The sequence below is a fragment of the Stegodyphus dumicola genome, chromosome X2, assembly GCF_044657685.1.
Source record: "Stegodyphus dumicola isolate Sdum_Otavi_A_Nest chromosome X2, ASM4465768v1".
NCBI lineage: Eukaryota > Metazoa > Arthropoda > Arachnida > Araneae > Eresidae > Stegodyphus > Stegodyphus dumicola.
In genome coordinates, this window is record NC_140781.1 from 22,691,025 (window position 1) to 22,716,434 (window position 25,410).

The window sequence follows — 25,410 nt, forward strand, 5'->3', positions numbered from 1 at the left end:
ACTTTCCTTCCCTCTGGCCTAGGCACAATGTCCCAAGTTTCATCTCGTTTTAAATTTTCCAACTCTTCTTCCATGGCTAACTTCCATTTTTCTGCATCTGGACTAGTTAATGCCTCTTCTAAAGTTTCAGGATCATTATGGAAACCTTTCTTGGGTGTTGAGCCTTCATATTTCTGTTTCTCGGATTGTCAGCTGCACTGCATTCCACTTGTAATTCCATTTATTTCTGGAGGATTTTCTTCATAAATGTCTGAATTTTTCATGATATAATACTTTGTCCACTTAGGTGCTGAAATTTGTCTTCTGGGTCGAATCTCCTTTTCTGGTATATCCTCCACCTCCTTCTTTTTTCCTGTTGAGGGCCTTCGTCTATTACTTTATTTTCAACTTCATCATCTTGAGATGAATTTCTTAAAGAAACTTGTTGTGGGTGCAATGTTATAGTGTTTTCAGTCATGGAAGGTTTCTCTTCAAATATGACATCTCAGGAACAGATTACTGTACTGGTTTCTTTGATGTAAATGAGGTACCTTTCATCTCCATCATATCCAAGGAGATAGCCTTTAGTTGCCCTTTTGTCCATCTTTCTCCTCTTCTGAACTGGGATATGAGTATAGCAAGTCGATCCAATGATGCGCATGTATTTTATTCTGGGTTTCTTTCCCATCCATAATTCATAAGGGCTTGAATTATGAACTAAAGATTTGCCTGTCCTATTCAACATATAAATTGAAGTACTGACGAACTCTGCCCATAGGAAAGCTGGAAAGTCCACTTCCTCATTCGAGTATTTGAGAGTTCTGGCCATTTCTAGGACTATTCTGTTCTCTCGTTCAGCACTGCCATTTTGTTCTGGTGTATATGGAGCTGTGAGCCTCTGGGAGATTCCATGCTTGTTCAAGATCTTGCAAACGGCTTGGTTGTCAAATTATCCACCATTGTCACTCAGCATTTCTTTAACCGTATGCCCTAAGTTCTTAGCGTGAGCTATGAAATTTTCAAGCACATCTTTTACTTCTCATTTGTGCTTTAAGAAAAAACAGTATCGAAATTTGGTGTAGGCATCTTTGAAGATTGCAAAGTAACGGTATTTCCTAAATGACTGATCAAATGGCCCACAAATATCTGTCGAGAACAATTCTCCAGCTTTTGTAACCGCTTTCCTGGTTCCAAACTTTAAACGGTGGGATTTTCCGTATACACAAGCTTCACATAATTTCATATCAGACTTAATCTTAATATTCAACTCTTTCTCTACAATGGCCTTTACATGCTTTTTATCTTGGTGACCCCATCATTCATGATAAAGTTGGAGAGTTGATTCATTATTCTGAGTCATGTTGATGTCAATGTGAGTTTCAGGAACTAAGGTCTTCATCACGGCTTTGAAGAGACCCCCAGCAGCATTTCTTGTTCCATGCAGAACTATTTCACCATCTATTTTTAAATCGCAGTCCTTAAATGTTGATTCAAACACACTGTTTTGATTTCTATCTTGAGATGCTAATACAGAAAATAGATTTTTACTTATTTCTGGAACATACCAGACATTTTCAAGATTTTTGATTTGATTCATCCCATTTACAATGGTCATTATCTTAATGGTGCCTTTTCCAATTGCTGGCAATGACTTTCCATTTGCCACAGTGATGCTATGAGGAAGCTTAAATCTTTTGAAGTCTATAAAGTAGTGCCTGTTATTGACAACATGCTTCGAGGCCCCATTATCAATAAACCAATCATCAGTATTCGTTTCTGCAGAAAATATTGTATCATCTACAGCTAGAAGTGTCATATTTGCAGCAACACTGTTTTTACTTCCCTTGTTTGGCCCTATATGTGGACTGGGTTTCGGCGGTTTTCCATCAGCTATCCATTTCTTGCATGTTCTGACCCAATGTCCTCTCTGGTGGCAATAATTACACTTGCCATTGTTTTTCTTGTTAATAGATGATTTCCACTTAAATTCCGGATTTGCTATCAATGCTTCCTGATCGAAAGTTTCTAAAAAATTTGGATCTTTCCTTAATTCTCTTTCATGGGTGCACAATTGTGTGGTTAATTCATCTAAAGTTCTCTTTTCATCACTAAGAAGCAACCAACTCGATTTGAAAAAACGATAACTGGGAGAAAGGGTATCCAATATTTTACAAATCAACAGCATTTCTGGCAGTCTGTTTTCTTCCTTATTTTCAAGCCCACTGTTCAGTTCATTCCATAGATTTTTCAATTTTGACAAATGAGCTGCCATATCATCATTTGACCAACTGAATTTGAAGAACTGTAAACATATGTTATAAAGTTGGTTATCGGACGAATCTTCGAATACTTTGTGAAGTTCCAGCCAAATGTCTCTTGCGCTGTCAAATCTCATTACCTTTTGTAAAGTGTCTTCAGTCATGGAGTTCGTAAGAACCATCATAGCGCAATTATTTGCTTTATTAAAAACCTTCATATCATCTCTAAATCTCTTTCGAATCTCTTCGGCGGCCGCATGATCAGGCTCCTCTGGCTTCTTCAGTTTTCCTTCCACGACTTCTAAAGCGTTTTCGTGATAATTTAATACAAACTTAATTCTATATTTTCAAACAGGCCAATCACTCTTTCCGCATAACGGCTGAACCAATATCTTTGCAGCTTTCATTTTTGCGAACTAATTTGCCGACTCACGTAAGGCTTAAGAACTGCCGTGTTAGGCTTACGAACTGCCGGTAATGTTTATCTCCACTTCGCTCATAAATTTCCCCGCACAGTTATATCATGCCGGTACCCATAACCTGATGAAGTCTAACGTTAGGAATGGAGACAAATAAATAAGCAGAGATTCAACTAAATTAACATATATTGAAACACAAAATGGCACAAGTACAGTAAATTCTACATGGTAAAAGTAAAACAGTGACAACAATTAAAAAAAAAAACGTTGCCAAGAGAAAAAATATAAAAAAGTGTTGCCATACATGTTTTAAAATACAAATGGGAAATATAATCACAAATAAAAGTTATTTGCAACAAAAACATGCGTTAAAACAAGCCTGTTTTGAAATTTATCGAAAATGACTAAAATTTAGAGATTGCAGCAGACTCAGCGCATTATGCCTTAGGGGCAGTGCTTTTCCAAAATAAGCAGACCATGGCATTCTTTAGTCGTACTTTAAATGATACTCAAAGGAATTATTCTGCCACTGATGGAAAGACACTTGCAGTTTTGTTAGCAGTGCAGAAGTTCCGAGTCTATTTCGAATGTTCTGCTACTACAGTTTATTCCGATCATTTCCGTCACTAGATTATATCCGGGAAAGAACTTATACCCAAGACTAATAAGATGAGCACTTAACTACAAGAATATAACTTGATAATTAAACACACTTCGGGAAAGGAAAGTATCTTAGCAGATACCTTATCAAGAATTAAACTAGATGAAAATGGAAATACAGTTAAATGGGCAATGCTCACATAAAAAAAAAAAAAAAATAGACTCTCATGAATCCGTAATAGTTGAACTGGGCAAATATCCGGAATTTAAAAATATACATAATTATTTAAGAGATCCCGAAAACTTTAGTCACCAAGATATCGTGGCGATAAGAAATACGGCAGCTCACTACGAACTGATAGAACGTTATTTTATACGAAGACTACGAACAATAACCACAAATTTCAACCCGTTATCGCTGTAATAGTCTTAGATTAAATATATTACAGGAAATACATGATTTGCCTATTTCAGGCCATCTCGGCATTCGGAAAACTGTCCAACGCGTACATGAAACAGTTTATTTTCCTGAACTGCAAAAGTTGACAAGGGCATATGTCTAGTCCTGCTTAACATATCAACTAGTTCATAATGTTAATTTCTGCCCGTCTGGGTTTCTAAATAGCATTAAATCACGATTTCCAAATGAAATAACAGGCGTCATTTTATTGGGTCCTTTTCCTAAAAGTTAGTTAAATAAATGTCGTATCTCCTCGTTTTGGTCGACCATTTTAGTAAGTGAACAGAAATTGTTCCACTGAAACGAGCCTCCGTGGAAATAGTTACTCATTCTACCTTAAATAAATATATTTTAAAGTATGGGGCACACCTAAAAGTTATATCAGATAATGGTCCCCAGTTCATTAGTAATATTTTTGAAGATATGTGGTAAAAACTGGGCATAAGTTATTTAAAAATGGTCCCGTATTGGCCACAATCAAATATAGCGGAACAGGTAAACAGAAGCATAGTTAAAATTATTCGTAGTTATGTTAAAAATTTTCATAAAAGCTGGGATAACCATGTCAATGAATTAGCCTTTGCCCTTAGGACTGCCAAACATAACACAATGGGCAAGACAACTGCTGAGTTGTTTTTAGGCAGAAAAATTATAACTCCTTTAGATAAATTGTTTTATGTTCAGAAAAGGGAACATGAATTTAAAATGTTGGATATACAAAAACTCATTAATGAAGAAAAGGAAAACAATGAAGTCTCACAAAGAAAACAAAAATTGTACTACAACAAGAAATGATGGGAAGTAAGTTATAATGTGGGGCATGAAGTTTTAAGGATCTCTTTCCTCGGCTCCAGAAGATGAAGTAGCAAAATTCTGCCCACGGTTTGAAGGGCCATTTCTTATCAAAAAAGTAACCCATGCTGTAGTGGTCTTAAGAGTCAAGAATGGCGAGAAAATTACAACAAATATCGACCAAATCAAACAATACTACAACCAAAATAAAATGAAACTTTTTTTAAGATCTCTTGCAGGATCTGGCATGGCAGCCACCCTCTCAAGAGACAGCACGACAACTATGACCACCAGAACCATCCACAAGTAAAGATAGAGGCGAGAAAAGAAAAGCCCCCGACAGAAAAGCAGAGGTAATAAGAAAGATAAAAGAGCATCCTGACAAGAAAAAAGAAGTCATTACCAGATTCAACAGGAGGTCATGAGAAATTCTAGCAGTAAGAAACGGGCAAGAGGAAATGGCAGGAACCATATCACCATGTGTTAAAAGTGAAAGTTTTGTATAAATGCAAAAGTTTAAAATTTAATAGTATGACTGAAATTAGTGCTATGCATTGTAAATGTGTGCTAAATTTTGAATGAATGAATGTAGGTTCGGCTCTCTGATGCCACACTTCAGACTTAGCTCACTTCTTTAGAATAGTACCTCAGGGTTTAGAGCTGATTGTAAGGCATGTTCTGAGGTCTTGATATGCCAAATTTTAACTTGTTAGTGTTTTGATGGTAGGCGGTAGTGTTGAATACCTGTACATATAAACGTCCGTGTTGGATATTTCTCTTTGTACAACACGTCAGACAGCACGGGGAGACAATTAAAGAAAAGTATGAATGAAATAGATAAATTGAAAATAGTGTACTTCTAAAAGAAACGTGTTCATGCTACTTGCCATCTAAATGCTCTAACAAGTTACTATGCTAGTTTTCCTTCCAGATCTCTGGAAGAAGCCAGATAGATGAGAAGAACAAATTATATTTTTAGATTCAACTACAAATGGAGAATCTTTTTCTCCAGAGAATATTCTGTAACCACCTTTTTAATCATTTTTAAGTTAGATAGTTTTAGGCGAGAATGTTTTGTAAAGGATTGGCCTCACGTTAAGAGTTAGAATTTAATGTTTTAAACAAGGTTATTTAGAACTTAATTTCAAACTATTCAATCCTGCCAGGAAGTATATAAGGATTTTAAGATTTACTAATGTTTATTTTATTTTAAAACTTTACTGCCCACCCTATTTTTCACTTATGGCCAGAACAAACGCAGTTAGTTTTAATATGCAAACTGAGCTTACAAACTGTAAGGTTTTAAGTTGCGGCTTTTAGCCAAGAAGAGTCAGAGAGAGATTTCTTGCCACCTTACTTCACACGCGCTTTTCAGTCAGTTGCTGTATGCCTTTAAGGTCAGAAATTTAGTCCTTTTGATATTGAAGACGTATTGAAGTTTTTCCCGCATTCTGCATAATACTCTGTAAAGCTCTAAATTCTGTAAAGCTCTAAAAGACCAATTTTAGTGTTACTAGTCTTTGTAAAGTATTTGAGTTTAGCTCTTATTTAAATTAAGTTAGTTTGTAGTTCTTATTTTTTTTTTTTTTTTTCGTTCAGACCACAAGTACTGGTCTTTGTATCCCAAAGTGTGGGAGCAGCTGTAAACTGTGAAGAATAACGGGTAATTAAACACTTCCCATCTTTGACATATCTTCGACAATTTCACTGGACAAAGTTTAAAGTTAACTCACTGATCTACATTGTACTCAGGATACCCACATGTTCGCCAAATGGATTTGATGAAATAGTAGTCCTGATAACTTATGTAGTCCAAACTGACTTGGGGGAGACACAAGATGTACAACTAATAATGAACACCACCATGTTACACCGTGATGCTTTAGTTAAGTTTCTTGAGAACTTATTAATAAAATCTAAAAATTTTTGTCTCACAGTTATTTGAAAACTCACCACCATTTTTAAAATACTTCCTCACATCATATTCAATACACCTTCAAATTCAGGATTACTCATCAGCCTCCTCAATTAAAGACCTACAAATGATGTCTTCCCCTTAGGTTTCATTTTAATGAACCTTTTTTTCCCCCTAGACTTTGCAAAATCTTCATAAAGTTTCTTGTCAAATCAGCTTCAATGTGAAGAGAAGTTACACATGTATTCCCTAGAATTAGTATTTCATTTTCAGGCTTAATCCCGTCACTATTATTTTTACAAAAAATGCAATAATATTTTACATATCCAAGTAATTGTTTAATTGACATATTCTGGCTGACAAGCAGCTGAGCATTAAAGTTGGTGAACCCTGGTAGTTTCAACTTGGGTTGATTCCAGGTGAACGGCTCACTGCATAGCATTTCCATGGTTTCCCCATGTGTAATACACATACGAGCAAGTTTTCCTTAGAAAGTCCTATACAAAGGCATCCCCTTCCTTAGGCAAAAAGCCCTAGTGTGCTTTGCCATAATTAGCTAAACCTTATATATTCTGAATTTTAAATTGCTAAGTAATAGTTAAGTTAGTATAATCAGATCTGTTAATCCTATACCACTAGAACCAGCAATGCTCTACACAACCTGCAATAGTTCTTAAAATCTGGCAAAATATAATCATTTCAAAAGGTAGACTTACAGATGCAACATTTTATTTGGAGCGCCTTCCTTGCATAGAAATTTTGCAGGTAGTTCATCCAATTAGAAGAGATTTATCATCTGTTCAAGAAAAAAAAAAAAAAATCCCCTACTCGGCAGACACAAACCATTAACTAACGATGGGAATCTAAGGCACAGTTATAACAGGGTTCATACAAAAGGACTTTTAAAGACAATTAATTTAAAAAATTAAGGACCTATGAGTAAATGGGAACTGAATAAATTCAATTAAAAATATTATCTATGCCTGAACTTCACTTTTGTAATACCATCCTAAAAATAAATAGATCCATAAGTAGGATGCATTATTATTATTAAACCAAATTTAATTAACATTATTATTAATAAGTTTGAAAATAAAATAAACTTTATGAAATTTATCAAGTAGCATTAAATATTTTACACTTATAATAACTGGACATATTTGAAAGAAGAGAAATTACATTTCATTTGTGTTTTACTAACAGTTAGCTTTTTTTTTTTTTTTTTTTTTTGACTTACTTGCTCAATCTAGAGGTTTAGTAAATAGTAAGCAGATTTTAATGTCAAGCGGCATAGGTTAAAACGAGAACTAAAATCATAATCAGCATGATTCATAACAAAAGCCTGGTTGTTGTCGCCACTGCCTAGAGAGAGACCTGCTGATCAGAACAAACCTGAAAGGCCTGATGTAGGCATGATTGGTAAGTTCTGAAAGTTAGCTGGGCTTTGTCTGATGCAGTTAGTGTTGTAGCTTCGAGTAGAGTTCCAGAGTTTGTGACTCAGTTAATATACTTTAATGTTCTAATAAACCACTAAAGCAGCAGAGGTGATAAGTAGTTTTTCATTATTTTAAGTCTCACTAGATGCAAAGAATAAGTTTTAAATGAATTTTTACATTTTTGTGTTTGATTTTGTGACCATGGTAAGGGTTAATGAAAGGCAATAACTCGCTTTAATATGCAGAGATAATTTTTAAGGGTAAGCAGTTAGTTATAAGTAATTAAAAATTAGGTATTAGATAACCTTAGTCATTATGGATTTACATTTATTAAATTTTATTTATTTTTTAACAATATTTGTTAATAAAGCCCTAGTAAAATCACAATCTAATAAAATTTCACAGTTTAAAATACATGTAATTTATGACATTGATTCTTAAACGATATTAGGATAATTACACATTACAAGCTACACAAAACATTTATGTTTTGTAGCAACAACACTTAATAAAATATTTATGTGTCTTTTTAATTTGAAGCTTTCCCAGACATTTTGGCTAACTTATATTGATTTCCTTCTCTTTCAGCATCTTATCTAACAAATAGAAATTTGTCTCAATACGCAAAAGAATGTCCTCACTAGTTTCTGCGTGTTTCATCTCCTAACCTGTTAACCTCTCAACAATATACATATGAGGGTTTATTTGATCCAGTAAAAGTTAAACAGTTCAAAGGCCCCCAACAGATGTGAAGCAAATTATCGTTATGTCTGAAAGTAACTACAAAGTCAGACAAAGTTTTAAGTAAGATTCTTATTTAAAAAGAACTTAGAACATAAAAGCATGTTCTTATGCTAACAAAATCAATTACAGCTCGTGGTGATGTAATTAAACAAGAAAAGTCAAATTCAAACTAAAAATATGGACTAGTGGTCAAAGACTGTGCAACTTATTTTCATTTTAACCACTTGCACTAGAAAGACGTGCCATGCACGTCGAGATGCTTTTGTCTCAAACCGCAAGTGACGTGAACACCACATCGATAGGCATTTATCGCAAAAATGAAAATAATGTGGTGCACACGTCGCCTAACGAGATTGTTTATTTCTTGAGTTACAGCTTTGGATTGCACTCACAGACGTGGAGCGGCGTAAATGAGACACTTTACCGCTTGTTATATTGTAGCACCGCAACTGTGAAGTTTAGTCGTAGTGCAAGTGGTTAAGCTGACTCAATAACTCTATGGTCATAACAAATTTAAATATTGGCAGCAGTAATGCAAAGATAAATAACTACAAATTATCAGAGCTGGCAGGAACTAATGCAGGGAGCAAGTGGAGGTCAGAAACACACTATGTCTTACACTTCAGAAACCTCAGTTTAAAAACTGTCTATGTGGCTTTCATTCTGGTGAGAAAATAGAAATGGGAAACTATAGCAAAGGCTGAAATTGTAAACAACTGGGTAATTTACATAATAATAACTGTACATATCTTTGAAGAATAACTTTCTTTCTCTTTATGTATTCAGTTTCATTCTTCCATGTTTCCTTTTCATTTTAAAATTTTGGATTTAATTAAAAATTTCTGTTATTCTAAATAAACTAAATCATTTAGAATGTAAAGAAAAAGCTGCTTATTTTATTTCTTTACTAAAATGAACATTCAAAAGATATAAAAATATATATGATAAGGTACGGTTACAGAGCTGAGGTAGCATAATTTTTAGAATTTAGTGACACACTGAGCAAGAAAATATAGAAATGGCAAAACTTTTAGAATCTAGAACAGGCACTGGTAGCAGAATTTAGAAAGACATCAGGCAGCAGAATTTAAGATCCACAGAGATTGCATCAGGTGGGAGAATGCCTAGCACCAGCTCTGTGTATGCTGCATTAAGACATATAATACGAATCTTTTAAATTTTAGTTTTCAATTTCTTCATTAATAAAAAAAATTCCTTTCTATAACACCTGTCCATATGATAAGATTAGAAGCATTTTTGATATTTTCCATGCTTGTGTCTAGTGAAAAGTAGAGAAAATAAAGGGAACATAAAAATATTAAGAAAAAGATTCTAGTATCAGAAGTAAAACATTCAACAATAATGTTTTCATTCTTCTTCCACACGTTCTCCAAAAAGTAAGAAATTATGCATTTAATAGCATGGAGACATTTCCATTTTGTCACATTTTTCTGGAATCTTCTAGAATCATGGATCTATAAATTTTGCCTCCATATCTTTCTAAACTTTCCAAGCTGCAATGTCTTAAATTCTAAAGAAAAATTACCCCTACCAATTCTGGAACAGCATAAAGCCAGAAATATTTTGAAAAACATATGAGAGGAAAAAGTGTAAAATTAAAGTTACAGAGTAGACCAGGGCTTAATTTATAAAATTAGATGTACTGGAGCCCTGTTTAACCGTGTTGAGCCATCAGGAAAGAGGAACAGAAATAAATAAATAAATAAATAATGATTAACAATTAAAAAATTAAATAATTAATTATTAAAATAATTGTATAATTAATGCTTAAAGTAATTAAATAGTTTAAATTAAAATTTAACAAAATATGAAGAGAGAAATTAAAACGTAATAAGAGATTTTTAATATAATTTCATTAATAAAAATAAAATTTTCAAGATCAAATTTCGTGGGAATAAAATAAAAGGGATTAAATATATTCCTATCTAATATTCTTATGGGTTACTGATTAGCACAGAGACATGGTTACTTGCTATGCAGTATATGACTGGTCAAAAGCATACACTTATCATGACAGGTAAGTTTATCACACCAGAATAACATCCAAGCAAGAGTTAATGCAACGACACCGTAAACATTTCCCAAAAGCCCACAAATTCAAGCTTTTTATATCAGCCAAAAAAGAAGTGGCTTTTCTTTTCTAGTACTTTCTTCTGATTGATTTCATGCCTCCCGGCACCACAAATAATGCTGATGCATACTGCAGGTCCCATACATGGGCAACTCAAAGCAAACAGGGCATGCTGGCATGTGGAGTCCATGCTTCATGGCACTGCTCATCCTCACACAACACTTCAAATAAAAACAGCACTTGGAAGCTTCATGTGGAAGTTTTAGGCTCACCACCATACAGTCTAGACCAGTGTTTCCCAACCTTTTTTGTGCTATGCCCCACCTAATTCTCTCTAAAATTTTTAAGCTCCCCCTAGCATATACATAATTTTTAATATTTAAAAAATTGAAATGTTCACGAAAGAAACTTGAATGATAGCTTTTAGGAAGAAATGACTATGAAATTTTGTAAGCAAACACAGTAAGTGAAGTTTAAAAACGTGGAGAAGTGAAATTCAAGAAAAAACTAATTTTAGTGAAAGTTTTTCATTTTAAGTATTAGTAATTTTTATTATTTAAATTTAGCGAGTTCCTTGCGCTTGATACTTGCTGCAAAGAAATTTTATGTCAGGTTCCAATTTAGATAACTTGAGTCTCAAATCTCCTGGTTTCATTATATCCAACGATTTTTTTTTTTTTTTTAGCAGCAAATCATTTATGGCACTAAATCCACATTCAACAAAATATGAAGATGGAAACAGTAACAATAGTTCTCTTGCAAATTTTGTCGCATTTGGATATCTGATTCTGGTTTCCTGACGAAGCTATGTCATCACTCCTTTTAAATTAAATAAAGTTTTAATTGACTCATCATTTTGCATTTCTGCGAGTTCTTTTTACTGCATATTTGAAATTTCAGCCAAATCCACTAGCATTGGCTGCATCATCCAAGTTGGGAAATCAATTTGTTTTAAGTTACAAAATCTTTTAAGTCAGTCAATAAAATTTTCAGATGATCGACATTAATAAGTATAGCGGTATCAATAACAAGTATAGCGTTAGTCACATCATATTTTTGGAGCCAATGAGACTTTTCAAAATTTTTGTGGTAAATAGTATATGCCTGACATAATTCAACAGATAATGAAACCAAATATCTTTGCATCGACATAAGTTTTATTTGCTCCTTGAAGTTGTTTATTTAATATATTTAATTTTTCAAAGATATCGGCTAAATAACCCACAATTGCCTTGTTATCATCCGTTAACGGATTTTTCATCTCAGGTTTGTCGCTTACAGAATCACTAAGAGTATCAAATAGTTCCATAAATCTTTCCAAGCAGTTCCCTTTCTACAGCCTTCTTACTTCAAGGTGAAGTACAAATCTCATATAGTCTTCATTTTGTTCTTCATAAAATAACTTCAAAAGACATTCACATTTGGCCCTAGCTTTAATATCATTGATACACTTTATAACTGAATTTAGTACTTCATTTAGAACAGGCGAATTGTTTTTAGCTACCAGGTTTTATCTATGAATATCACAATGCACAAGAAGCATTTCTGGATTCTCATCTTTTATCAATTTTAAGCAACCCTTTTTCTTATTCCCTGCTGTATTTTATTTTTCAACCATCATATTAGGAGCACTATCTGCAGTACAAGATGTATTATATTTTTACTTGGTATATTTTTTATATCTAAGTAAGTCTCCAAAGATATTTATAGTAAGCTACAAAATTAGCTTACTATTAATATCTTTGGAGGTAGTGGTGCTTTTTAATGATTTACAGAAGAACATTTCTTCGGCAAAATCCCCTTTATGAATATATCTTACATAAGTTACAAGTATGGCCTCACTGCCTCTCAAAGTTGGTTCATCCGTTTGCACCGAATTTTTTTTTTCAGCTTTTCAACAAGTTGTATTTCAATATCCTCATTTAATCTTCTTCTGCAAACAGTACTGTTATTTAGTGGCATAGCTTTAACGTCATTGTCATCTTTTTCTAGAACAGTTTTAAATGCTGATATTGGTGGTTTGATTAAATTCTCCCCTATAATATGGCTTTTCCCAGATTAAGCGATGAGTAATGAAATTTGATAAATAGCCTCAAGAGCACGATTAACAATTGCATTATGAACAGTAAATAAAGACTTCAATATTACTCTTTTTTCAAAAATTTTCCTTAAAGTGTGAAAATAATTCAAATCTAAATGAATATCAGCATCATGTTTCGCCTTCAAATGTACTTCAAGATGTCCTAGTTTCATTGATTCGTTGGTCAGGTATTATTGGCATAAAAGACAAAAGTTGACCGTTTAATGGACCGGGTATGAAACCAAATTTTAAATATGCCTGCAAATACCGTCGAACGTTTTTTTTTTTTTTTTTTCTTGCTTGCACCCCTCATTTCACTAAGGGCTGAAAGAAACAAATATAAGATCAATATAAACAAAGCTGAAAGCAGCTCCTGTTGCCATTCAAGGGAAGAATAATATACCGGTTGCCATTCCTACAGTAAAAAATAAATTCGTTGGCTGAAATGTGCGAGAAACGTCTGGAAAGCATAATGTGTCAGTAATTTAAATGCCTTTAAAAGAATTTAAATGTCCATGTCTGCAGCGAATTCTTTATAAAATATTTAAAATGCACCACAATTTAAAAACTTTTTAACGTATTTTTACACTTACATTTTTCTTTATTTTGGGGAATAAAAAATTAAATTTCGAAATATTTTTGACTTCATGAAACATATTTAGAACGTCCTTTGTCCCCTTAAACTCTGAATGAGTCAATTTCAAATTGACCCCCTTAACAGTCACATTGCCCCCTTGTGGGGCATGGGCCCCACGTTGGGAAACACGGGCCTAGAACTTGCAGCCACAACCCATTTATTCCTTTACCTGAAGAAACATCCTGCACATCAAAACTTACACACTGGTGATAAGAACTAAATTCGGGTTGAAATGTGGTTTTAAAAACAAATAGTAAATTTCCATAACTGTCAGATACAAAAACTTCCACTCAGATCTCAGAAATGCCTGGATAATGGCTACAAATATGTCAAAAATAAGTCATGTACCATTAATAAAAGTGCTCTGTTCTCTGAAAACAGGGATACTGAATTTTTTGAGCTTCTAAGAAGCACACATCTGTGGACAGGTATTTTTGAAGAATGAAATAAGGCATTTTTATACTTGTGCACAATGCTTCATGTACTATTACATTCTGAACTCAGAAAAACTTATCTTTCAGATAATGGTTTTCTTCAAGAATTAAAGATTCACAATCAAGAAAAGGCAGATCTAGCACAGCATATGCAGGTGATGTCACCAATTCAGTTGAAGTCAATAAAAACATATCATTTATGAATTGGTAAAGAATAAAGAAGTAACACTAAATTGCAGTATTAATTATTTCAAATCAAATTAGAATCACAAGCAAGTGTTTTGATGGAATTTTATATTTACAATAAGGTTTAACTTGATTGTAAATGTGAGCTCATATTGGGCACAAATATGACTTTTTTTAAAACATATTTTAAAAATTTGCAAAGTGAACTTTAATTACAATTTTAAGCAATGACACACTGAACTAAGAAAAAACAACATACCTTTGGAGATTATTAAAGATAACTTTAAGGAGAGCATAAATAATTAGTCACAAAGAAAGGTAATTAAATTTATGACTTCAACTGCATTAGAAACTCATTCTTTATTTTTTTGGCATAATGAAAATTCTGACTACTATTCGTTATTTTTTTTTAGAACAAAGGTTTTCTCAACTTTCTCACAATAAATAAAAGGACAGAATTTAGTAAGATTGCAACAGCTGGCAAAAAGACCTAACGCTAATAAAAAATTTTAGTTTCATGAAAATGGAAATAATAAAATATTTGATACAAAAAGTATATATTTAAAAAATATGTAGGTTAATTCAAAAGTGATACATTAAAAAATTTTTGGGATTTCAAAATGGATCTTAATGATAAGTAATATTTCACTTGAAATTTCTGCTTCAGTTTATGCTGCTAAATTTAATAAACAATTGTCTGATGCAAGATGCAAATGAGTTAGAATACATTTTTATGATTAAGCATTACATCACAAACAATTCTTGCAGAACAGCTGAAGAATTTTAAAAAGCCCTTTTCAAATGTTCATGAACCTAACAAGACAATGACTGTCTGCTTGGTTAACCGAATTTGAGAAACTGGAAATTTTCACCATAAGAAATGACCCATCTCTTTTGAGTTCAAACAAAATAGATGAAGTCAGGAATAAAATTTTACAATCATCAAAAATGTATGAGAAAGATGGTATTGCACATTTTTGCATTGTGAAATAATCTTTAATCATAAAATTTCATTGCGCTTGGAAAAATCCTTATCTCTATTTTGCACCAAAGTGTTTTTAAAACTGATAGCTTAACTTCAAATGAGACTTTAAGTGGTATATTAATTGTGAGAATATAGAGGTGTTATTCACTGACACAAGTTATTTTAATATCCATTTTTTTAAAAATTTGATGAGCCTGGCTTTCATATCAATCTGTATAACATACTCACGAAAAACATGTCTTTTTCATAAACATGCCTTCTTATTTAACTGAAGTAAAAAGGTTTTAGTATTTCCTCTTTTCCTTGCTCATAATTGAACGTGCTGAAGAGATATGATGTCTAAAAAAACTCTATTATCACTTTGTATCTATGCTTTAACAAAACATTTCTGAATCAAAGCGAAGAACACCTCATAAGTATATGTTTTACATAATTCAGCAAAAATCAAAACAGTGAATATAATATTTATGTAATGTAAAGAACAGGCTAAAATTTGTAGAATATCAAAAACTAATTTAGATATAGGATTTTTAATTATATAATTGAGTAAATTTGACAAAAAAAATGACAGACAAGCTCTTTTAAATGACTTGTACGCATATGTATTTTCCCATTGCAAAGTTAACATAACAACACTGAAATTTATACAATATTGGAATTTATTAAATTAATTAAAGAAATGCCAAGTCAATTGTATATCACAAATTATTGCAATATTTGATTCTTGCATTATTTCTTAACATAAAGAATAAAAGCAATATGCATTTCTTTAAAATATTAGAATTCAATACATGTGACTATTTTTAGTCCTAAATATATTATATAATATATAACCTTAAAACCGTAGCAGGGAAAATTTCATAAGCATATTTTTCTATTTATGTAAAATACCTTTGGTAATTAAAAATATAACACAAGAAGAGAAAAAATATATAAATATGTTTTAATTATACTGCCTGTTATGATATCAACACACACTGTGCACCCTCCTCTTAGTTATCACATTAATTCAAAGCAAACTATACCTGAGGTATTTTCGAATTAGATTGAATTCACATAATTCTTGCGGGAGAGATTTTTTTCAAAATAAATACAATATATCCATAAAATAAATCAAGACCAGAGTCTTGCTTCTAAAATAGTAATACAAAAGAAGAGATAATCATAATACAGATCAGCATAAATGTAAGAAATGAAAGTATAAAAATAGAATTTGATCAAAATGTGGATCTTTCGGATTTTCTTGCAAAAATCTAGGGCCAACAGTACTTTATTTTATTATATTGCATTCAGCAGCCTTCAGGTAAAATGCAGAAAAAGAATTAAGAGCTCAAACATTATTTTGTTTCATTAGTTATTTATACAAACGCTTACATAATATACAGGGTGTTTTTTTTTAAACCTAGAGTACTCTGAGACCTCTGTAGCTTAAACTATCAGCTGCAAAGCCGTGAAATTTTATACGGGGAGTATTGACCACATGGGAAAAAGGAATCTGCAAAAAGTAATTTAGTTCCAAAAGTTGCCGATAGGGAAAAAATGTGGTGCTTCGCACTTTAAGACAGCCAAAAATTTTATTAAAAATTATTATTTAAAATTCATTTATCTCTTTACTGTAACTTTTTAAAGGGGTCAGAAATTTGATTGTGCAGTTAAACTAAAAATTTATATCAGTAGTGCCCTATTCCCCCTATTGACAACTTTTGGAACTAAATTCTTTTTTTGCAGATTCCTTTTCCCCATGTTGTTAATAGTCCCTGTACAAAATTTCATGGCTTTGCGGCTGATCGTTCAAACTACAGAGGTCTCTGAGTACTGTCCATTTAAAGAAAACATGCTGTATATGATAGGCTTATATAATAACCAAATCAGAATAAAATATAAAATACTAAAAGAAAAAATATGTAACAATTTTATAGCATAATATAACAAAGAAATTTACTTTTGAAGTTTGGTTGACAGTTGTATGACTAAGATGACTAGGGGATGCAGTGACTACTGTAAGTGTGGAATTTCCAGCATTCGTAGCTGAATGGTAGCCATTGTTAGCAGCACTTACAACTGAAGAAGAATTAGAAACATAACTGTTGCAGCGAACTGGATGGCTTGGGGTACTAGGCCTTGAGCTTATGCCGGCCATTTTTTGCTGCACTATCTTCTGGCAAGCTATAATGTAACATACATAACATAAAAAACAATTTTAAAATATGTAATGTGCCTGCTAAAAGTTTTAAATGAATGCAGTTTTCACATTATAAGCCTGCCAGGTGACATCACATGCATTAAAAAAATTGTTCCTTAGCAATATAGCAGAAACTCAGAAAAGCTACAATATTTAGATTATCATAAGATTACACACAGAAAAACAGAAATATGGGTTGGATATGAAAATACTTTCAGTATCTGTTTCCCTAAATGCTAAGAGCACATGTTTACTGAATGCAAGCAAGTGTTTATCTATGTGTTGAAAATGCTCATTACCAACAGATTTTTCTACAGCAGCAGGTTTCTGAGGTAGAGCCATGTACTTAGAAAACTCCAAAAATGAAGAAATAAAAACGTGTTCAGTTCTGTTTGCGAAAGAGGTGATAGCAATTACGTCAAACCTTGTTCATGAGTTAAATCAAGAGTACATCATGGAATAAGTGCTTTATGCTAGAAAACAATGGACAATATAAGAATATGGTCCAAATACTGTTCTGTTAAAAGAGAGGATTAAAAATTGCTAACTAAAACAACTTTAGTTTTCAAGCAATTCCTAATATACACATAAATGTTTATGGCAATTGTAATGTGTAAAAGTAGCTATGCTAGAACTCGGATTTCCTAGAAAATTGATTTCTCCATCTAGAATGACTCTAAAAAGAGTAAATTGAAGAGTTAACTAGAGGCACCATATTTCAGGGAACTAAACAATTACTAGTATATGCTGATGACATTGTTGGCAGAAGTAAACAGGTGGTTACGGAGGCTTTTATTTCTCTACAGTCTGTAATCAGAGACGCTACACTAATTAATGAAAGTAATAGAAAATTTATGGCAGCAACTCGAGTTCAGAATCCCCTCCCACTGCAAATAAATTCTTATACTTTCAAGGGCATTGTTCAGTTTAGGTATCTTTGCTATATCAACTCTAATGATAACAATAGTACACTTGAAATTGACAACAGATTACTCAGAGCTAATAGATGTCATTATGGTTTAAAGAATTTGTTAGTGTCTAAATTATTACACTTCAAGACAAAAATAAATATTTATACAACTTTTATTAGACCTATCATAATGTATGATAGTGAATGTATGCCATTAATAAGAAGAGATGAAGAAGACTTCTAATCTTTGAATGAAAAGTACAATGAAAAATATATGGCCTAGTTTGAGAAAATAATAGATGGAGAATCTTGTTTAACCATGAAATTTAGAGAAGAAACAAATAACCTAATATTGTTTGGGTCATCAAATCTTATCATAGCAGGTGGCTTGGACATATTTTTAGATGTGACAAATTAAACACTTAAAAATGAGACCTCTGCATGTGTACAAGGCATGAGGAAAAGAGGGAGATTTCACATAAGATGGATAGACTGTATGCAGGCAGATCTCAAGACTTTAAAATCAAGCATTGGCGGACTGTTGCGACTAAATGGATCCGTTGGAAAAAGATTATTGAGATGGTGTTGGCCTGTGATAGGCTGTAAATTGACAGTGCAACTTTAATGAAAAAATATTTCAAATCTAAAGTTCCAAGGTCACATATTATGTTGCATTTGTAAAATAGACAAGTTCACATAATTTCTTTGCACAGAACACTAATACAGAATAATAAATAAAACAATAGAATATGAAATCAAATAGAGAAATGCGGATGAAATAAAAAATTACACAAAGACAATATAAGAAATAAATCCGCAATTTTTTAATGTATTAAGAAAAATATTATAAAATACAGAAATATAGTAATAATACAGTAACAGTACAGCAGTAATACAGTAATATTATAAAATAGAAAGGTTAAAAATGTGAACAATATAAAAATTTCTGCGTCGAATTATGTAAAATAACACAATAAATGTTAAAATACTAACATCATGCGAATGAAGTGAATTATTATAGGTATATGAGAAAATTATAAATTCAAAAATAATATGAACTAAAATTACCATTGTTATTCACATTAATTCCCCCCCCCTTTTTTTTGACAAATTTTATCGTACAAAACTAAGGGAGGAAAACAGTGTGAACAAATTAATTTTCAAAGGACAGAGTTTCAGTAAGAAAAATAGCAAGTTAAAAAGCATTCATGAACAGAGTTAAAAAGCATTCATGAACAGACTATTGATAACTATCACAGTGTTACTTTTTTAAAAGAACCTACATTCCAATATGAATAGGTAAATATTGACATTGCAATATCTAATATCTTCATTTTCCTTTCCTTGAATTTTACACGTCCAATATATTATTGTCCACTGTTATTCTTTAAGCTTCAATCATTAAATGCTGCTGGAAATGGTGCCTGCACTATCTGCTGCAGCTTGCAAGTGTAGGCAATTAAATTCGTCTTACGCCAATTGTGCCTCACACAGCATTACTTTCAGCTCCATTACTTTTAACATGTTACAATTATTAGCAAGTGGGAAGGTTTGGTGCAACCTCTGCAGGTATTTTTGAGGGGTTGTCTTTGTTAGTAAGATGGAAATAATTGCTGCATGGATGAATCCATTTTTTTAAAAAAAACTTGCATTCTGAACACCTAGAGGAAAGGGGAAATTACATGAATAATTTCTTAAATTTTCACAACCTTGCGCTCAAAAGCTAGGAAGGAATACATGAAGGGGAAATACAAGAGTAAGTACTGTCTATCTTAAATAAGACAATGATAATAGAATTAATAGACAATGAACATGATTTAACAACTGTGGTTTGGTTTGGTTTATTTAATTACGGCAAAGCACACTAGGGCTATTTGCCTAACGGGAGGGATGCCTTCGTGGAGGACTTTCTAAGGGAAACTGGCTCATATACACGTTATACATGGGGAAAACCACGAAAACATCCATGCAGGCAGCCCGTTCGTGGGATTCGAACCTCGGACCGAACTACCAGTGTTCAGCGACTTTACCGCTCGGCCGTTGGTGAGCCCTTAACAACTGTGGGATAAAATTAAATATTACAAAGCAAAATATATTGGAAATAATATTTACAAATTAAATTGAAAGAAAATAAGAGTGAATGATACAAAAATTATGTAGAAAATTAAATCAGATTGTAAAAAAAGATGTACATTGAAAAAATATGGGTAAAAACTATATTTAAAAATATAATTAATAACCATTTGCAAATATATTTCTATTAACAGTCTCTAATGATATCTCTCAGCTAAATCAAATCTCTCTCTATATCTTCATTCCCTCCTGTTATCAAATGCACACAGTGCTGGGGATATACACTGCTTCTTGGTCTTAACTCCTTTACACACTATACTCAAATAAAACTGGAAAATCAATATTATTATTTTAAACCAATAGAGTTTTAAGTTTCCACACACAGACAGCCAAGATACTGGGTCAATCTCGCACGCCCTTTGGCAGGTTCAGTGCCAACCTTTTTCACATGATTGCGCATATCTTTAATCTCTTCATGACAGGTGTATCATATATGCATAAGCAGTTAATTCTCTTACACGATGGCATGCTGCTTAGTGCAACTCACCTTGGAGATGGTGTGTTGTTGCAATAGTACAATCTCGCAAGATGGGGTATTTCATGTCGCTAAAAGCCTAACTTTAAGAAAAATTCATTAAACATATTCTTTTGATCAATTGTCTTGTTTTTTTCTGTAATGGTATATGACAGTAATGTAATCATATATACAGAATATTAAGAAATTCTGAAAAAATATATTTAACATCTAAATGCAAAATAAAATATTTGACTCATCTTGATGAAATGTTCTAAAACACTTACTTAAATCTATCTACATATCTAAACATATATAAAAAATAATAAAATACATGATTAATATATTATAGCACAAATGATTCAAAAAGGAGATAGTGTTTGATAATCTAGTCATTTTCATTAGTTATGAAACACAATTTCGGGTTGAAGTTTTTAATTCCTTCCCAGCAGAATAACTAATCCTAGGAATCTCCTCATTTTAGGCAAATAAATCTACATGAGTATGTTGATTTGTATGAAGATGGATTTTCACTCATCTTTTTGTTCATAGATATTATTAGTTTCTTGAACTATTACGTTCATTACATTATTTGAAAAAAATCAATTTCATTTACATAACTTTGAATTAAGTTTACTTCCACAATTCCTGTAAATTCATAAGGCTTCAATTACTTAAAAGATCGAGTTTGTGATGGAGTAGCCACTGTTCTGCTGGATTAAGAGGTGAAAGCAAAACAAACTTCCAATTTAGTCTCTGAGAAAATTTCAGTATCTAAATCACTATTCTCATTTAAATCTAGAATCTTCAGTGTCAAAATATTCACTCATGGGCCTGAATGAACACTTGACGAGCTTTAAGCCATTCATGATGAATATCAAAATTGGCAAGTGTGTGGTTGCTACAAATGGGGAGGGGATTTATATTCTTCAAATGAATTTATAACATTCTTTTTTAATGGCTGGGCGCTTTATTTCATAGCTATTAGCACAGTGCCACTACATGGGCTGGAAAGGGTGGCCATTTCATTATGGAAGCACCTAATATGTGGCCACCATTGCCTCCTGTGAAGGGATGTCAGTTACAACCATGTCGTCTCTGGGATTTGAACCCGGGCCCATCACTACAGCAGTCAGGGTCACTAATCAGTATACAGGCTGTGTGGCGAGATTCTTCAGTAAAATTCACTAGGCTTATCTTTGTTTTTCATCTTTATTCAGGATCTAACTCAGATTTAGTAATTTAGACCACAAATTTTGTCTGTGTAACCAAAAAGTAACTGCAGTTCTCATATTTCACAAAATTAAGAGATATGCTTTCACATAAATGACTGCATATTTTACATAAATTGCATATGCTCCTCTAATTATTTTTTTTCTTTTACATAATTCTAAATGAAGCATTTAGTCACTACTTTGAAACTTTGAATTATGAATTAGCATCCAAAATTCACATTTTACAGAAAATTACTTCCTAAAAATTAAAAGCTTTCTAAACATATACAAAAATTAAAACAATCTGTTTTCAAAATAGAAATATTTATGCATAAGTACACAATGCTAATTAAAAGGCAAATTATTTCGCATAAAACTGTTGACACAGACATCTGAAACTTTTTATTTACACTCTGAAATATTACACACAGTTCAGGAAAAAGAATACAGATATATGGTTGCCCACCAAAGTCCTTAGGTAGCTTTTCTTTTCACAGCCATTAGTTGCAGACAAGTACTTCCAAATATAAAAAATTTTTAAATGACATAAATAATAACGTTATGTAATTTTTAAAGTTAAAAATTCAATTTTGTAATTTTGAAAAATTAACTTTATTATTTACTGAGCTATACAGCTACACTTCATAAACTGGTCTTTTCTGGCAAAAATATGCCCTCAAACTACTCAGTCATATCTACAGAAAAGGCCCTAAATAGTGTCAAAAATTCCAGAGCGAGCCTAATAATTCTGCATTTGCAAATGCTAAAGAAACACACAAATATAAACTTTCCATAATAATAATAACTTGTGCATTTAAAGGGATAAAGATAATTTTCATCAGCTATCACCTCTATTAAATAATGAAGAGTCTATGGATGTATATATGTACGTATGTTCCTCGCCCTCCAGAAAAAGGTGGCACAACAACCAAATTTTCAATACACATAACACTACACCCCAACATGTGCACTTTGTGAAGCCTGAATTTTGAATTTCCATTTTATTTCTTTCATATTTTGAGCAAATGTAACTATATTATTGGATTAAAAAACTGAGTAATTTAAAAGCATTGCATTGTCAATCGGTGAAGTGCAAGATATTCGTGTTTCAAATTTAATAACAGAATTCAGAGATTTAATAGAAATATGCTGCCACTCCCCAGAAAAAAATATTTTCATCTTCTTTGTTCTGCTGCATTGCCATTCCATAAAGGCCTAAGCTATTTAATTTTTCTTTCAAATTTATTTAGTTTGCTATTAGCAAACAGTTTTTTTAAAAGCAATATAAGAAGGTTTTCATTTATATACATTATTAGCTAGATCTGTCAAATTATACTAGCTGAACTCATTAAAATCATTATACAGTCAAATACCGAAAATCCACCGACCTGAAATCCGCATTGCCTCTCAGAATATAAACATTCAGTTTATAGGTTCCGGAAACTGCAACATTGAGTACGAAATATTGAAGAAAAAAATACTTCCCGAATAAATGACGTCATAATTACTAAATAATAATGAGTCAAAACAGAAATACCAAATTATTGATATAAAAAAGTTTTTAAAAATAAGATAAGTTTTTTTCCCTCTAATCTGCATCGAGGTAAAAAAGCAGATGATTCACTCAACTCTTTGTTCAAGTTCACGAATCACATTGTATTTTCTGAGCTTTGTTATTTCACTTCATGAGATTGTTTAGTGCTGCCTTTTTTTTATCTGGATATTTTGTGGATAAATTATGAATACAGTCAAAAGTCGTTAATCCGGACTCGTCGGGACTTCCATGATTCTGAATTATCGATTTTTCTGGATTATAGATCACCAGTTTAAATCTCGTAAGATGGCATGCAGAAATTCTAAAATTAAAAATATGAAACCGTAATTTATGAAATAAAGAACAATTATGATCTAAAGGGTATCAAAATTTACAAAAAAAAAGCTCAATATTTATTTGTTTACTTTGTTAAACATTTCTTTCAATGTAAGTTGTTTAAGTTGCTTCGTTTTATGTGATAATACTTTCTCTTTAATTCTATAAACAGACATAATTTCTTGTTCAGTTACAAAGTTCCGCTGTTCAAGTCTCGTAATTGTTCTGCCGAGAATACCGACTAACTTTTCAATCGTAATTTTTTCATTTTCACTAACCTCTCTGTCACCTTCTCCATGTCTTTATCCATTTTTTGCAGCAATTCCACTTTTTGTTTGATGGACATCAAAACATACTTTCGTTTTGTAGATCCTTTGGGAGCTCCAGCATCGGAAATTCTATTTGACATAATCGAAAGTTCAAGTTTACTTTTATAAAATTACTCTTACAGTCTGCAAAAAATAATAAGCTGGATCCACTTCGAAGATTAAGGAACAACGCAATCATCAACATTAACTGAAATAGATAATTAGATAATTTTAGCTTATACCGTCCGTTATACATTAAACGCGCACGCGAAAACGTATTCTGCATTTGCGCACACGCATATGCGCAGTCGTAAAGGTCTTACGCGCACGCGTAAACGCCTATGCGCATGTGTCAACGTGGCGCATGCGCAGAAAGTTTTTAGCTTTGAGGTCCGGATTATGGGTGTCCGAATTAACGACTTTTGACTGTATTTTTAATTTCAGCCCTTTTTAATACAATGACAGATAAGAAAAGCACTCGTGATTTTACTGCTTGCAACGTTGAAAAACGTAAACACGTTGCATTGACGGTAATGCAAAAAGTGCAAATTCTGCAGAAGATGGAAGCAGATGCTACTCCTCGATTTATAGCAGAATGGTATGGAATTGCGACACGATTGTGTATGATATACAGAAAAATAAAGAAAAGCTGTTGAAATTTTACAGCAACAGTGATTCTAACATCGGAATCCGAAACCGGAAATCTTTGCATGAGGCGAAATCGGCAAACCTCGATGCTGTGTACATATAACACAATGACTAATATATTCAATTTGTATATGTAATAATAATTTAATGCATATAATAAATTATTGCAATAATGTATATAATAATTTAGTTAAATGTATCTAATACGCCTTATTCATTTTGCACTTTTAGTCCGAATATCATGCTTTATTTTTTCTATCCTGAAATCCGGACAACCTCTGGTCCCAAGCTTTGCGGATTTCCGGAATTGTGCTGTACAATTTTTTTACCTCGTTCAAGTACAACAGCATGAATGACACAAACATTAATGAATGATCAGTTTGAAAAATCATACTTGAGGCTCAGCAACATTTGACATCTATTTATTTACTGGATAATGCAATAATTGTTCCATTTATATAAACAACTGTTTGGATAACACATCACTTAAAAGTTTTAGTAAAAGATAATGTCTCGCCTTGTTCTTTCCTCTAAAATGTACATCCATAATTCAACGAATGGATGGTAGAATGTTGCCTATGCTGAAATGCAGTTATAAAGAAGCTTTTTTAAAATCTATGGTAAATTTTTTGAACAATGAACGAGATGTTTCAAGAAATTTTGAAATATTTTAA

The 25,410-nt window shown here is 32.3% G+C and overlaps 1 protein-coding gene across 1 annotated transcript in view; it reads right to left on the reverse strand.

The window, feature by feature from the left end:
- The window catches only part of CenG1A (Centaurin gamma 1A), a 197,418-nt gene that overhangs the window by 62,642 nt on the left and 109,366 nt on the right, over positions 1-25,410 (reverse strand). The window contains exon 7 of the mRNA XM_085809112.1: positions 16,960-17,183. Coding sequence (XP_085665238.1) covers positions 16,960-17,183 — 224 coding nt within the window. The remainder of the gene's footprint in view (positions 1-16,959; positions 17,184-25,410) is intronic.